Below are 17455 nucleotides of genomic sequence, written 5' to 3' on the forward strand. Positions count from 1 at the left end.
GCTGCTGGATAGTAACTGTTGTGAGAGAGCTTGGTTTTAAATTCTTACGTAATAACATACATAATGAAAAGTTATGCTATTTTGTTTCAGGGCCGAGATCTGGACTGTAAAATTCAGGAATATAAGGAAGCGGGGAAAACCTTTCCAGAAAGTCAAATAATAGAATGGTTTATCCAGCTGTTGCTGGGAGTTGACTACATGCATGAAAGGTATGTTCATTTATAGTAGGAGCCTGAAAATGAATTTTGGTTGAAAAAGTCCAAACAGTAAATGCCCTAGTTATAATGTGTTTTTTCCAGAAGAAAATTTTTTCTAGAAGATTCTCTTGAGTAGCATTTTTTGTTGTTCTAGAAATCAACTGAAGTTCACTGCTGACAGGAGCAGCGGAAGACACAGGAGAGGTCTGCTGTGCCATGTGGGTCAGTTCCCTGGCTGGGGATCGAACTTATGCTGCTGTGGCTATGGATAGTTTCACAGTCTTTGCTTTAACCCATTGTGCCACCAGAGGGGTGCCCAGAATTGATTTTTAAATGTTGAAACACTGTTAATCATGCATACATCTTTCTTAGCCATAACAATATCTGATCATAAATTCATATTTCTATTTATGTAATTACTATAGTGTTTAGTACTTCATTTGTGTAGGTCTAAGATGTTTCCTTCAGAAGTAAACTTACCTTAAAGGGGACATTCAGCCCACAGCACAGGAGGTGTGAGCATTTGGGAACAGGAAGGTAACCTACCCCAATGTTTCACTCAGTTTTCAACTTAAATCTTCAAATGATAGCTAAGAAAAAGATCTAGCTATAAAGTAGTAGTCTCAGTCTTTTCTCAAATGGCATACAGTGCACATTAAAATATACTTTCCAAATATACTTTGGATTGCTTGCACAAGGGTTGGAAGGCTACCTAGGAAACAAGGCACATGAAAAAATTAGGTTGGGCGTCTCTGTGCAGATGCCTGGCAGACCAGGTGTTGGGTCACGTGTGTCTACTCCAGCGGGCGGTGGTGTGGCCAGAGTCAGCCTCAGGCTGTTGTGTCTGAGGATGTTTCTTGATGAGGTAGCATTAGAATCGGTGAACTCAGTGAACTAGACTGTACCCCCTAAGATGGTTGGACACAGCCAGCCCCATGAAGACCCAAATAGAACATGAGACAGAGAGAGGACAAACTCAACCCTCTTTTTCTACCTCCAGGCTTGGCCTGGAACATCCCATCTTCATCCTTGGACTGCAGGGCTGAGGTGCTGATTCCCTTGATCCTCAGGCCCTCAGACTTATGCCACTTATGCTTATGAGTGTCCAGCTTTCTTTCTCTCTTTCTCACCTCTCCCCAGCGCCTGTTGCTTCTGTCTCTGGAGAATTCTGACTGATACAGTGCAGCAGCGGAGAGAATGAAGACAACCCTGGGAGAACTAAGAATGAGGTTACAGAAGAAATGGAGATTTTGTTTACTCCTTTGGAGCATTCCTGGACTTATTTTTAATTTGGCTAATTTATACATTCGAATATTCTAAATCTATAGCATATGGCACAGGCACTTATAAATAATGATGTTAAAATGAGAATATTCACAGTTCACTAGAAGCTATCTTGGGAATGCAATATTAAAAACTCATTCCTCCCCTAGATCTGAACCTTAAAAACTATATAAAGCATTTACGGTATCTGTGCCCCAAGGCTCTTAGGCTCTTTGCCACCTCCCTCACGCTTCCACAGTTTGGAGAGACTTTGGAGCCCTGGGTGCAGAATGTCGGACTACTTCTCTCCTCTTTCTTTGGAAAACATGCCCCTCATATTCCGGCTTTCTTCATAGCCTGAACCACAGCTCCTGTTTTTTCCAGTGCCAGTCCTGCAGAAATGCTCTGTGTGCTAGGTGGGTCACAGCACTTTGCCGTGGCCAAAGGCCTGAGCGGACGGCAAGGTGGTCCTGTTCACTCAGGCCATGCCTTTCCCTTCTCCTGGGGCTGGCTGACTCCCTTAGTGTACACCAGCTGATCTCTGACATCTTCCAAACACTGCTTCTTCTCACGCTCAGATTGTTTGAATAGTACAGTTTTCTCTACACATCCAGAAAGATAGATTTAGTGAGAGATACGCTGTTTCCATCGTAATTTTAAGAATGTTTCCCCCTAGACATTTTATGTGGTTGTTTGACAAATCAACATTGTATATGGGGTAGATTCCTATTTCTGGCTCATACTTTCTACCCCTTTCTTTATGATTTTAATAATTTAAGTTAAAAGACTCATTTTATAGTTTGTATCCTGTTAGAGGATCTGACATTCTCAGGGGTCTGATTTCATTGTCTGTTACTCTGCTGACTCTTAGTTCTGCATTTGCTTTGGCCGGATGTTGCAGGAGGATATTTGCAGCTGTGGCCCAACTTTGGTATTAATTTCTTGGCTTGGGAGTTCTAAAACCAAACAATAGTTATATATTTGGATCCCAAATATGAACAAGTGGAGAGAGGTGGTTACAAAATATCCAGGGAATAGTTTACTCTGTTCAGACTTAGAGGCTTCCTGGCCAGAGCGGTTGCTCAGAGTCATTCTCCCACTTCCAGTGCGGCTCACACATAGGATTCGGACCTTAGGTGTGGTATCACCTCATTCTCCACTTCAGTGGACTCAAGGTCTTGGCGATTGTTTCTGTGACATATGAAAGCCAACCCTTGGGGTCCCAGGCCAGGTAACACCCCAGGCTAGCCGAGAAGCCAGCACCTCCTGCTCATTCTGATTTTCACTGTTTTCTTCATATAATCCCCAGGAATTTGTCTCATCTTCTCTCAAGGTTAGCTGTGCATGTGTGAAGAATCTGGTATACTTTATTCAACATTTTTAGAGAAAGATTTTCAAGGTATTTAGTTCTCTATAATTCCAGAAATAAAAGTCTTAACTGATATAATTTACATCACTGACTTACTGTATGACTTAATAAATGGGGTCCTCCCTGGTGGCACAGCAGGTTAAAGCACAGCACTATGAAGCTACCACAGCCACTTCAGCACAAGTTCAATCCCTGGCCAGGGAGGTGACCCACATGGCGCAGCAGACCTCTCCTATCTCACCTGCTGCTCCCCTCAGCAGTGTACTTCGTCCATCTGCCTGTTCTGCTCCCCACTCTGTCTCTGATGAATCCTTTCATGGCCCCTGCACTTCTGGTCTGTACCCCAGTTCTGTATGCATAAATAAATAAATCTTTTTAAAAAATGTTATGTTACCCACTAGCATTGTCAACATCATTTCCACCAATATATAAAATCTGAACATTTGTTTTAAAATATAATTTATATATAATCATGTGTGTTATGTAATATGTCTGTAATAACACCTATATATTATAGAGCCTTACAATAACTATTCTGTGGTTACTAGTTCGAGTACTATGTAGGTGATGCTTCAAAAACTATAGAGATAGTTGAAACCATGTCACTCTTCTACTGTACGCTCCTCCTGCTTATAATCTTTGCTTTAAAACTCTTATTTTCCCAGAGAAACTGGAAGTGTTGAAGTTTTATAGCTTTTAAACATTAAAAGATAAGGCCATGCAAGTGTATGCTAACATGGGAATCACAGTGCCTGCACTTGTGTATTTTTTAGATCTGGTTGTAAATGTTTACATGTGTTTGAAATTGTATATCCTTTACTTATTGTAGGAGGATACTGCATCGAGACTTGAAATCAAAGAATATATTTCTGAAAAATAATCTACTTAAAATTGGTGAGATTTTTAAAAAATTTGTATTAAGAAAACATGGGAGCACATATTCCAAATGGTTTCCGCGTATGAAATCAAATATATGGTACCTAGAAGTGTTAGGGTCATTGTAGTTTATTTAAATTTAGAAAATTTTTGTTGTTATTTGCTGGGAGCCAACAACACCGACTTATTTTGTTCTTAATTATCTGATACAAGTTGAGGGTGAAGACATTTCCCATAGGCTTGACAGACTCCGCAAATCGTTTTTGAATTTCTACTCCCTGCCAGGCACTTTGCAAGTGTTAGATTCGTTTTATTAGTGTGATTGATTATACAGACACCCTCTCACCCAATCATCAGCAATTAGCGCTATCACAGATAATTAAAATGTTGATGTAATGACTTCGTGAACCTTGGTTCTTCTTCAAATCTGTACCTCCACTCATGACAGTTACTGATTGTTTAACCTTCCTGTAGAATGTTCTTAGATAGGGAAGGTAGAAAAGCTTGTAACTAATTAGGAAAGTATAGAGAAGCCGAGGGATTCAAATTTTTATCATCATGCTCTTGGGAAGTCTCAGGACTTATCTAAAACTTCTTCTTTATTGGAAATTAGGAACACTGTCCCCCATCAGAAGAAATTACGCATTTTTATATTAAGCCCTTTCAGAATTACTGTTTGTTGTTATTCAGACTTCAAATAGCTTTTTGTTTCAATCTGCTGGATTGCCATGATGCCAGAAATAAAGTTTCAGCTTCACTTTCCTGGCTCAAAGCCCACTCTCCCCCTGTAAGGCTTATGTTTTTAAAGCTGTTCACCAGCATTATGTAATTTAAAATCCATGACTTTTCTTTTCCTTTAAACTGGTCTAAACTATACACATTAACATTGTAAGATTAGGGCCACCCTGGTGGTGCAAGAGGTTAAGTCACAGCACTATCAGGCTGTTGCCAGCCACTGCGGCGTGAGTTCGATCCCCAGCTAGGGAGCTGACTTGACCCACGTGGTGCAACAGATGTCTCCTGTCTCGCCTGCTGCTCCCCTCAGCAGTGTATTTCAGGCATTGTCCATGTCTACTCCCCACTCTATCTCTGGTGAATCCTCTCACCCTCACCCCACACACCTCTGGGCTATACCCCAGCTCTTGTGTACATAAACAAAGTGTTTTTTTTTTTTTTTAAAGAAAACATTGTCAGATTAGACAGTTGATAACTTCCAGTGCTGATTTTTCAGTGTTTTAAAGTTTTTGTAAAAATCAACTCATTTCCAGGGGATTTTGGAGTTTCTCGACTCCTGATGGGCTCCTGCGATCTCGCCACCACCTTAACTGGAACCCCCCATTATATGAGTCCCGAGGCTCTGAAGTACCAAGGCTATGACACCAAGTCGGATATCTGGTGAGTGTGCAGCCGGCAGCCCCATGACTGGTCCCTCTGCTGCCTGGGCGGTGGTTCGAGCTGTCTGCAGTCTCCCTCACTTAGACACACTGGTCTTAGCCCTCCGAAGTGGAAGTGAGCTGAGGGCAAGAATAAGAGGCTCTTTTAGATTGGAACTTGAGATATCCTATTATGTTGATCTCAGAAATTTTCCTTATTCAGACATGAATTGGTTAGTTTGGATCTTTTCTTCTTAAACCAAAGCAAAGTTCTTTATGTATCATAAACATTACGTTTCTGCTAATTATTAAAGCACTTGTAATCCCAAACTCTGCTTTATTTTATTTCATACTACTTTAACCTTGACCTGTGTGGAGGAATGCACAACTTTTCTTTGTGTTTTGTTTTATTTTTTCCTTCTACATACTTTTAAGAATGTTTGCTAAAGATGGCAACTTTATGGAGAACTTGAGTTTAGTGATAGCTGCCTCTGAGATTTCTCTGCGCTTTGTATCAAAAGAATTTCTCCTATCTCATCACGGAATCAGTTTAAATTTCAGTGCAGAAGCCATGTGGAAAATTGTATTCTATTGTTAGCAATAGAGCCTTTTTTGGGGGGAAATTCTCACCCTTTGAAGAGGAATCTTACATAATTTTTAGTTTCTTGAACGTTGGAAGGACACTCTAGCTGAGAGCCCGCTAATTAAGTCAATAATTATTGTATGCAAATCAACTTAAGTAGCTGAAAGCTTTCAAAGATGAGCCACATGAAAGAGTGAGTTCTTTAGTTCTTCTAAAGAAAATAAAGTAGAAAGTTTCCTTTCCTCTGACTGGGGGAAAGTAAACAGAACAGGGCACATCTACCTCGAGCTTCCCTAAGGGTACCTCTCCGGGAATGGCAGTTTCCCATCCAGCCTGGATCTTCAGTTCACTCTTAGATTTTCATTTCCAGGGTCTTCAGAGATGCTGTTCTTTGTTACTATGTTTCTACCCTGGTGGTCTTTGTTAGTTCATCTGTCAGCTTCCTCTGTCACAACCTTCCTCTGACCCCCAGTAAAACGGAAGCGAGACAGACAAAAAACCCACATCACTGTGTTCCAGCAGTGAGTTTCTTTCATTCTCTCTCTGTCGAGCCTCTACAATTTGCACATGACTGTGCAGTCACATGGTTAGAGTCCACCTCTTTGGAGAAATCTGCTGGTTATTTTCTGGAGTAACTTTCTCCAGTCAGAAAATCAGTATTGGACTTTGGATTGAATTTGAGTTACATACCTACATCCCCCTTCATACTTATTAACCTTTAAAAATAAATTCAAACATATAATTCCTTATGACTTAAAATCATACGGTATCCCAGGAAGATGCTATAGCATATCATTTGAATTAAGAGCAAATTAATTTGTGAAGCCTATCATTTAAGTCTTTGGAATTACACATGACAAGGAAGCTGGCTCATTTGACAGCTACCTACCTCTGCTCACCAAATCAGATGGGTATTTTCTAGAAAATGCCACAGAACCCACAGAGGAAAGTGTAAAACAGGCTTTTTGTCTCAGCTATGTCTTGTCTTCTTTTAAAAAACTACCGATATTGCAGCTAATTTGTTATATTATTTTAGACTTGCAAAATGTGCATTAGGCAAATCTTTAAAAAGTCAACATCTTCCACAGATAAAAATTCAGGAGAATTTAAATACATTTTAATATGTTTTGTTGAGGTTATTATTCTCGAACAAGTGTGAGCTAAGAATTTATCTCCCCCCCAATCCCAAATAACCACCTTATTATGAATTTAGTAATTACCTTGCTTATAGAATCAAAACAGGCTCATCTGGTAATGAGCTTTCTACTACCAAACCTAATGCAGAGAAAGCCACAGAGAATATTCATTATAGTGGCAGATACATAAGTATGATGAGTTATCTTTGGGAGACACTTAGAAAAATTAGGTTGAATGGAGTTGAGAGTTTTTCTCAGAATCTGTGTGTAGAATCTTTTACTGTGGAATATTTCCTTATGATTAGAGGCATGGATAATTGACAGGTGTTTTGCTTTAGCACTAATAGCTGCACATATTTATAGTGCAAAAAGAAAAATCGGTATAATACCAATTATATTTTCATCTGTTACTGTTCACCCATATGTAACTATAATCCTCCGACAATCTGTTAAACCTTTTCAAATTCACCTATTTATAGTATTAATTGTACAGAAGTTTTCTCTTAAAAGCAGGTTAGTTTCTAAAAGTTTATAAACAGTTGTTTGAAGAGTCAGGATAATTAGATTTCCTGAGGACAACATTTTGAAACATACCTAATTTCTATAATCTATTGCTAAAGATTTGTTTCCCTGCAGGAGATAAATGTATGAGTTGGGTTTCTAGGCCAGCTCTTTAAATGGCTTAAATCATGAAATTTTATTATATTGGTAAGAGAAACAAAGGACATTGTTATCAGAACAGTACAGTATAGTACAGTATCAGAATGGTCCTCTAGTTAAACAGAGTATTTCATTGTTAGTGTTATTTACCTTATGTGAGAGGTCAACCAGATGGCTCTTTGATCCATATGTGGTAGAGAGAATAGATACATTTTTGGCAGCTGTATCTGGATGTGGATTTTCAGGACTACTACTTGGAGTTAGGTGAGCTTGTAGATTAATATATTTCACCCAATTTGGGGCATTTCTAGCCATTACTTCTTTAAGCAAGTTTTCTCCTTCCTCTCTCTCTCTGCTACTCCCATTGTGTCTATGTTGGGGTAACCACATTTGTCTGATGCAGTGCTTATTTTTTCTTCATTCATTTTTCTCACTATTCTTCACATTAGAATATCTGCCAGTCTGTGTTCAAGTTCACTAATTCTATCAGTAAAAAGTCTATTGTTAACCCCTCTGGTGAATATTCTTTTTTTTTTAACAGATTCATTTATTTATGTGTATAAGAATGGGGTACAGGCCAGAGATGTGGGGGTGAGAGGATTCATCTGATGACTGTTTCACTTCAATTGTTATACCTCTTAATTTCATAATTTCTATTTGGTAAATAATTTTGATCTCTTTGTTGATTAGAGCTTTTTTGCTTGAAAAGTTCAAAGAAGCAGGGAAAGGTGGATACAACTCTTGTTTTGTCTTTGCATTTGGTGAACAGATTAATGAGTCTTCTCCGAGATGTAGGGTAGGTCGGCTCCAGGCTTCCAGTGTCAGGACTTAAGCTGTGCCCTGCTCTGAAATGAGCCCATCTAAGGCTGGAGAGAAAGAGCAGGAACTGTGTGAAACCATGTAACTCGATGGAAAGCTCCCTGTGTAGCCAAGCCAATAGCAACCGGAAAGGTTAACTAGACTTCTTGTTTGAACATTCTGACATAGATCCATGTGTACCCCTGAAACTGATGTAATGTGTTGATTGTATTTCAATTTTAAGAAAAAGGAAGGAGAAGGAAAGGTGGATACTTAACGAATAGTGAGTAATCTACCAGAGGAATTAGTCTTCTAAGGAAAACAGTGTGAAAAACAGACTGTTGGGGAGTCGGGGAGTCTTGTGGAGACAAAGAAGGGAGCTAGGCAGTCCTGCTATTAACCTGCCACATTCTACTATTTCTGGAGCTCTGTCAATCTTAAAAGAGCCATTGGGGACTATTAAAGATGATTAAAGCAGTTGGACCACAGCCATTTAATCAGAGTGTGAAGCAGTTTATGCCACATGCCAGTGTGGACTGTCACCATCCCCAGCCTTCAGGGAGTGACTGAGTGAAGAACACTCGACCGTGGATGCTGCTTGGATCCTTGTTTCTGTTGCAACCTCCTTCTCTACCCCCGCTCTGCACACTGTCCCTGTTCATGTCCCAAACCTTGTGCTTTGTATGGAATCTCTGACAATCACCCCCAGAATAGCTTAAAATGTCAAAATCTTCCCTTTTCTTGTCCCTCTCTGGCCCTCCCTCTCTCCTGGTGCTGGTCCTCTCCTCTCCTTCCAGTGGCCCAAAATCCCGTGGCAGAGAGGTCGAAAACTACCACAGGGGAGGAGGGAGAGATGCTCTTCCTGCAACCATTGTAAAGCTCAACTGTGGAAGAGAATACTTAGGAAGAGCTTGTATAGGGATGAAATTTGCCCACAGTTTGCTTCTAAAATTTTAAGGATCTTTCCCAAAGCATGATACTCTATTGGGATGATATGGTGAGAGGAAAAAATCACTTTCCTTTTAAATATTCTTTTACAAATTCAGTTCCTCAGATACTCTAGCCATTTTTCAAGTGCTTAGCATCCGTATGTGGCTTAGTGTATCCAGAAATATTGAACATCTTCATCATTGCAGAATATTCTAGTCGGCAATCCTGAGCTCTGTACTGTCCAACGACTTTTCCTGTGTTCACCCTGCTTTGGATCAGGCAGATCCCCTACTAATTTCCCCTACTGTTCTTGGAATAGTCCTCTGTGCTTTTCAGCACTCAGTGATTAGTTTGAGGTTATTCTGGCCTTGGGTTCTTCATTCACATCATCGGCTCCCTGTTTCTTCTCAGGCAGATGCTAACAGCGCAGGTCATAAGGCGATTGTGGTTTGTCTTCGGTCCCTTGTACTTTGAGGGCCAATAAGGACACCTTGTCTCTTGGTGTCATTGAACGTTAGCTCAACGTTATTGTGCTGTTTTTCATGGGGATTCAAGGAGGAGCCAGACATTCTACTTCTAATGTAGCTTTATTCCTCCCATTCCCAATTCCTAGAACCAGTGTTTTAACAAAATCCCTGGGTGATTTGTATGTATATGAAAGCTTGGGACGTGCTAATGGAGGTTCTGGGACATGATAGGCCTTAATAAGCAGTCGCTGTATAATGTGGCTGCTTCAGTGTTAATTCAGTCAGCCCAGTGTTTCTTTATATTTAGATGCAGTTTATGTTGATATTGAATTCCACCTACGTGAAGACTTTTACTTAGGGAAATAAACACCAAAGCAAATGTACTCATATGAAGTTTTTATTACTCTATTCAATTAAGTTTTGTGCACTCTTTTCTTTCTGTCTTGATTATGTCAAATAAAAGTATTATCTAGAAAATCAATAAAACTTCCCCCAACCAACCACAGTCATGCTCTGCAGTCATGCTCTTTGCAGAGTCTGAGTTACATTTGCAATTCATTACCAACCCACGCTTCAGAATTCCTCTGGGCAGTGCTACTTTGCTTGGACAGATGGCAAGTTTAGGAACTTCAGGTATAATTGGCTTCCTTTGCACGTGATCCCAACCTTCCCTTTCACTGCTACATTCACTCCCTCAGGGATTTATTTGCTTACTTCTTCACAGTTGGTGGTATTTGGACAAAGAAAGGAATGCAAATCAAAGACTTTTGGGAAAATGTACCTCCCCCTTATTTGTTTACCGACCCCCCCCCTTCCTCACTACTGTCCCCCTTATTTTCCACATCACTAGATTTAAGACCTGGGGGTGAAATAATGGGAAAAGCTTCAAAAAGGATAGTGTGATAACTTTACAATGATATAATTATTTTCATGTAGAAATGTCTGGTTGAAAACTGGCAAAAATAAAAATATAGGTATATTGATATAAAGTTGCTAAAATAGAAAGTATCTAAAATAGGGTTTAAATTTTGTAACAGAATAGTAAGAAATCTTTAACCCTATGTGTATGGTAGTTTCTATAATCAGGTTGTCCTTTATTTCAGTTACATGTTCGTTCAGGCAGGTGTACTGGGGCCATAGTCAGTCCCTTTCCAGAACATTCCAGATAAATTCTCCTCCTTATGCTCTAGCACACAGAGATATCAGTAGATCAAAGTAAAACAGGTAAATGGAAAGCAGTTGTGTCTTCAGTGTAGCTGAGAGGATTTCCAAGAAAGAGAATGGTCTTGTATCAAAATGAATTGATTACTGAATTAATTGATTACTCGAATTGTTCCATGGTCTGCTGTGCCAGATAAATCTGCATCTTTTTTTAAGCTTGTTAAATTCATTAAGTATGGCTCATGGGGAGTTATGTCTCCACAGAACCAGCACTTGACTTTGTGATCAAGTCACTAGGTGTAAGAGCCCACTCACCTCCTTTCCCTGCCAAGCAGCAGAAGTACAAAAGCTGAACTTACCTGCCTCCCTTCCTTGAGCCACAGGGTCTTGATCTGATGCCCTGATGGCTTGTCGGGTCTCAGGAAATCCCTGAAAGTGGGCTGTGAATACAGATAGCACCTGAATTAAGCTTTAGAAGTCAATCCCCTACTGAAAGGCTAAGACCAGGGTGCCCTGGGATTTCCAGCTCTGTAGAGTCCTTCCTGATTTGAAATGCTCCAGCACAGCAGAGAGGCAGGTTAGCAGCGCTTACATCTCAGGGCCAGAGCCTATGTCACAACCTTGAACAATTTTCCTAATCTTATGGTTGTCTCATGTAAAACATGGAATTGATAATAATAGTTTTTATTTTATTAGGACCCTTGTGAGGATGATTTAATGAGTTAAACATGTCAGAAACACAGAAGAATGGCCTGGTTTCTAGTAAATGCTATTAAATTTCGGCTACTGTCTTCATTAAAATAAAAAGCATCCTTCATTCAGGATTACAGTTATATTAATAGGAAGTTTAGGTAGGACTTTCCCCCTAATTTTCTTGAGAATGTAGAATTACTTTATAGATATTTCTGTTGGTCTAGAGGTTATTAATTTGACTGGTTAATCCAAACTAGTTTTGAATCAAGCTAGAATTTTCATACATTTTTATACTCCTGAAGGGAGAATTACACATTTCCATGTGAGCTTCAAGTAGCTTGTCCACCCTGTTTGCAAATGGATTATATTCAGAAAACAAATAAAAAGTGCCAGCTTCCTTTTCAAAATGCTTGTCTACACATTGAGGGAAGTTAGGCTGATAAATTAAAGCTTTGTTTTGCATAAATAACATCCATGAAGCTGTCTTAGAAAGGCAAGAGTTAGCTCTGTTTTTTCCTCCAAAAGAAGTTAAGTAAAAAAAATCCCCGATTCCAGTGATCAGATATTTAGTGAGTCTTTCCTGTGTGCAGGCATTTTCCTGTTGTCGGTTTGCTTTCCTTAGACAAAAAGAAGTCACTCAGACTTGCATTTTGAGCTTTGTCCTTTCATTTTTCTCTCTATCTAAAATGGTGGACATGTACTCAAATGGAAAAAAATGAGGAACTGAAAATTTTCCAAAAAGAAAGGTGCATACTAATGTCTCATAGCCAGTTCCCTAACACAGCTGGCTTGTGTAGCTCTCAGATTTCAGATAGGACATATGTTTCTTATTAAACTCTGTATGCCTTTGCTCCAGGTCCCTGGCATGCATCTTGTATGAGATGTGCTGCATGCATCACGCATTCACTGGCTCCAACTTCTTGTCCATTGTTTTAAAGATTGTTGAAGGTGACACACCTTCCCTCCCTCAGAGATACCCAAGAGAACTGAATGCCATCATGAGAAGGTATGGGAACAAATGCATCATTACAGAAATGACTTCAAACTCTACTTATATTTTGTTTGCAAAGTAACTCTATTTTTAACCTTTACAGCATGTTGAACAAGAGCCCTTCACTGAGACCATCTGCCATAGAAATTTTAAAAATCCCTTACATTGATGAACAACTACAGGTATTTAAAATGAAAGTGCTACTGGGAAACGTGTTAGCCTTTAGCATCTATATATGTTTTAGGATTTGTGGGAATAAGATGCAAGATGCATTAGGAATCAGTGAGACAATGAAAAAAAAAAAAGGAAGAAAACTCTGGGTCACAATGAAGTTACAACAGACATCACGGACATTCAGAAGATTGTGAGATTACTATGAATGTTTGTATGCTAGTAAATACAGTAACCTAAAAGAGATGGACACAATCTTAGAATATATACAACTATCCAAGACTGAATAGGGCAGAACAGACCAATTATAAGCAAGGGAACTGAAGCAATAAGGAAGACTCTTCCCCAAAAAACAGATGTCCAGGACCAGATGGGCTGCCAAACCTTCAAAGACCAGCTAATACTATTCTGCTAGAAGTCTATTAAAATAGTTTGAGAAGAGAGAATAATTGTAAGCACATCCTTATGAAGCTAACATTACCCTCATACCAAAACCAGATAAAGACAGCACAGAAAAAGAAAACTACAGATAAATTTCCCTAATGAATAAAGATGCAGATATCCTCAACAAAACCTTAGCAAACCAAATCCAACAATGCATTGTAAGGATTATACATGTGACCTTACACCAGGGACACAAGGGTGATTCAGCATCTGAAAATCAATGTAATTAACCACATCAGCACAAGGAAAGACAAAAGCCACATGATCATATCAGTAGATGCCAAAAAACATCAACTTAACCCTCAAAGCACTGCAGATAAATAAGACATATTTCAACAAATAAAGGCCATATATGACAAGCTCACAGCTAACATCCATTCTCAATGATGAAAAACTGAAGGTCTTTCCACTAAGATCTGGTACAAGATAATGATGTCTACTTTCCCTGAAACGATTCAACATAGTGTGAGAAGTCCTAACTCGAGCAATTATGCAAGAAAAAGATAGAAAAGGAATCCAAACTGGGAAAGATGAAGTAAATCTATCTAAATTGTCTATTATTTACAGGACAACATGATGATAATATACAGAGAGCCCTCCTCTGAAATACTAATTGAAATAATAAATCAGTTCAGCAAATAAATCAGTCAGCTCCTTTTCCTAAGAGTGTTTTTGTTTTGTTTTAAATCTTTTTATAATTCAAAGCCCTCTGGTAAATTTCCTTTGATTCTGAGTAGATTTAAGAGGACCCACAAAGCAGTCATTCACCTTCAAAAAGATGTAGCACGGTTCATCAGCATCCAGTTATAATTCCACAGGAAACAAGGAATCCCAGCCTGAGGTGCATTCACTGATTGAATGCTGGACACTAGGCTGGCACTGAGGGGCAGGGATGCCAAAGTGAAAGGAACAGACTTGGCTTCTGACCTTCTGAAGCTTGAACCCAATAACCAAAAAAAAGTAAGCAAATGATAAAAATTAGTGTAAGTCTTCAGGAGCAGTAGGAAAAAAGCAAACACTACAAAGAGGGGATTTGGCAGTCAAAGGTGGAATAAGTAACACGAGAATAGGGCAGTGTAAAATGTTGAAATCACAGGAAAATCACTCTTAGAAACCCTGAATTAGGTCATGTTCCCTGGAGGGAGGCTCAAAGGGGAAGGTTTTTAAGTAGGTGCCCCAGAAGCAACCCCTTGAGAGTGGGATAAGCAGGACAGGAGAGGGGAGGTGGGCAGCAGATCCCTGAGTGCAATGGACCTTTGTAAAACATGGGCTTAACCTGCACAGAACCACTTATACATGAGTTTTTTCAGTAAATATTACCAATGCGTGAATCATTAGATCTGTAAATAAATAAGAATTTATTTCGCATCCTCTTTCATTTTTGAGGTCTAGTGTTAGAAATATGTATGACATCAACTGCGTTTTATGTCATGTATGACAAATATTCATACAGATACTAACAGATGACTTATAAAGAGATGATAAACTTACTATATAGATAAATCTAGTACAGTAAATGTATCTTTTTTCTTACGATTATTTTATAGCAGTCCTGTCTCTAGCTTACTTTATTATAAGAATACATTATAGCACATATAGCAGATAAAATATTTGTTAATTAACTGCTTTTCAGCAAGGCTTTTTGTCAACAGCTAGCTATTAATTAAGTTTGGGCGTAGTCCAAAGTTTTGTTAGATCGGTGCTCCTAATCCACCTGTCTTGGTTACTGAGGTCTTGGATGTGTCCTCAAACTTTGCATCTGTGATAAGTGCTTCTCATGTCCCTCTCTAGGATAGCCTTGGGGTCGGGGGCATTGTTCACTACAGGCCCAGAAATGGATGATAGCAGGTGTTCTGGGAGTGAGAGGAGGGCCTCCCCTGGCTGGGTGACAAGAAGGGAGAGCAGAGGTTGCAAAATGAAGTTGAGGAGGGAGGCAGGATCTTGACTGTGCAGAGATCTGATTGCATACGCTACCATGTAATTTTCTGTAACCCGTTGTAGAGGGATAAATAGTTATCAGTGGGTTTTATTTTCAAGCTCTCAGACATGGTCAATAATACTGCAAATCAGAAAAGACACCTGGTAGTTTTATGCCCTTTCATCCCTGAAGAGGAGTCATTAAGGTGTATCAAGGTGGTTCTTTTTTTTCCCCAGCACCTGATGTGTAGATATTCAGAGATGATTCCGGAAGACAAGAACTTGAATTGTCAGAAGGAAGCTGCACATATAATTAATGCTGTGTAAGTAATTGCTTTGTTTTTAAAAAGCCCAATGAGCATAAAAGTTAAATGCACTTGTCCTTAAAAATCTATTAGTGCTAAGCTGACTGCATGTATCCTAGAATTCACTGAGTCTTGCCAAGAAATTAAGAAGCTTCAGTAACTTAGTGTTCCACAGCTCTCTGCCCCAGGTGGTAGCAAATTGGAATCATAAAAGTCTAAGCCACTGCACGGCTTACAGATCTGCAGGGTAGCACCACAGTGGCCTTGTCCCTATCTAGAGAAATTACTGTCTCAAACATTCAGTGGTCATTATGCTAATGACCCATCCAGATTAAGCAAAAATGGCTTTCACAAGTTGGTTTAATGGGCCCTGGCAGAGTATCTGTTGAAAAGGCAACATGCTGGACTCTTGAGACAATTGAAAATAACCCAAAATTTACTTCCTTGGGATACACACAAGCACTAGGGAATGTCTTTCACAAGGAACCATAATTATTTCCTGACCTGACTTCTCTTTCCTCCTTCAAAGTGTCTGTGCTGTAACTTGCAAGAGACGAGAATGCCAGGCTACCTCAGAAAAGCTGTATACAGCTGTGCAGACTATGAACTGCACAGCAACAGGGCGACCACAAAGACTATTCTTTTGCTGGGGTGGCTCTGTTTGATCTTAGAAGGACCCAATCACTGTGGCAGAGCTGGGCGAGGCAGTGCGGTGAAGCAGTAGCCCTCAACTAGCCTGAACTTCCAGGCCAAGTAGCACAAATGCGCTTCTCTTAACACCCAGTCCGATGGTTTCTCAGCTGCACATTTGTTTCCCATCTTAGTTTTCAAACTGAGAAAACTGTTGTTGGGGAGGAAAATTCTTCCTCTACCCTTTTAGGTCCTTATGGCTGGAAAGTAATTAAATCAACACAAGACCGATTAACTGGAGAAAAAGACCAACTTAATTTCAGATGCATGCAAATGCCATATGGGAGATGAATATGGAATCTGTGGTGTGAACAGAGCAACACACTTATGCACTTTTTGAACAAAGGAATTCTTGAAATTCTGGTTTGGAGAGCAAATTCAGTGAGTTAAAGAGAGCTTTATGCCGGAGAAACCAGCCCTGGAAGCCTGTAGCAACTCCTGCTACAGGAAGAGCCCTTTTCTTTTCTTTTCTTTTCTTTGATTTATTTATTTTTGCATACAGAACTGGGGAACAGGCCAGAGGTGCAGGGGCAGCGAGAGGATTCACCAGAGACAGAGTGGGGAGCAGAACAGGCAGATGGACGAAGCACACTGCTGAGGGGAGCAGCGGGCGGGTCAGGAGAGGTCTGCCGCGCCATGTGGTCACCTCTGGGGCAGGTGGGAATCGAACTCATGCGGAAGTGGCTTTAGCTTCTTAGTGCTGCGCTTTAACCGGGCTTTAACCCTCTGCGCCACCAGGGAGGGCTAGGAGAGCCCTTTTCACATGGAGATTTAGTTCCCACTTTCAGCAGACAGGGAGGTATAGAGTATCATTTCTTCACCTGCCACATCCTAAGCAGGCCTACCTTAAAATAATAAACACGCCACGTTGGCACACCTCATCTGTGCCACGAAATTGGTCCATCAAAGGTGTTCAGTCTTTAACGGTTGATCTTCGTCTTAAAAATACTGCCTCTTGGGATTCACTTTTAGGCACGCTGCTATAATGTAGTTACTGCCTGTTCTTTCAATGATACGAGGAACTTCACATTTTATTTATTAACTAGAGAGAGGAGAGTAGTAGATATCTTGCGTTGTAAATACCGAACTACTTTTAGCTGTCGTTTTTGCACCGAAGCAGTTTGGCTGATGCTGTTTCTGAGGAAAATGTGAGCGTCCAGTTGCCTGGATGGCATTTCACTTTATGAAATATTGATTTCGAATCATCACTGTTATTTTCAAGATCTGTGGCTGTGTTTCAAGGAGATGTGTCTGGCCTTAAGGGAAGTATATTCCTGAAAGTCACCTGTTCTCAGGGACTCTGGTCCAGATGGTGTTCCAGAAGGATGACAACTGCCTACAGTGGTCCCTATCAGTTCCTCACAGTGTTTTTTTTATTATTATTTTTTTATTTATTTTTATTTTTTTATTTTTATAAAGATTTATTTTATT

At 39.9% G+C, this 17455-nt stretch overlaps 1 protein-coding gene across 1 annotated transcript in view; it reads left to right on the forward strand.

The window, feature by feature from the left end:
* NEK11 (NIMA-related kinase 11) overlaps positions 1 to 17455 on the forward strand; it is a 155934-nt gene that overhangs the window by 52097 nt on the left and 86382 nt on the right. Inside the window, exons 4-9 of the mRNA XM_012732067.1 lie at positions 91 to 209; positions 3659 to 3723; positions 4974 to 5100; positions 12363 to 12512; positions 12601 to 12679; positions 15267 to 15352. Of these exons, the coding sequence (XP_012587521.1) occupies positions 91 to 209; positions 3659 to 3723; positions 4974 to 5100; positions 12363 to 12512; positions 12601 to 12679; positions 15267 to 15352 (626 nt within the window). The remainder of the gene's footprint in view (positions 1 to 90; positions 210 to 3658; positions 3724 to 4973; positions 5101 to 12362; positions 12513 to 12600; positions 12680 to 15266; positions 15353 to 17455) is intronic.

This window comes from Condylura cristata, unplaced genomic scaffold (assembly GCF_000260355.1).
Source record: "Condylura cristata isolate star-nosed mole 26May11 unplaced genomic scaffold, ConCri1.0 scaffold00033, whole genome shotgun sequence".
In the NCBI taxonomy this organism is placed as follows: Eukaryota; Metazoa; Chordata; class Mammalia; order Eulipotyphla; family Talpidae; genus Condylura; species Condylura cristata.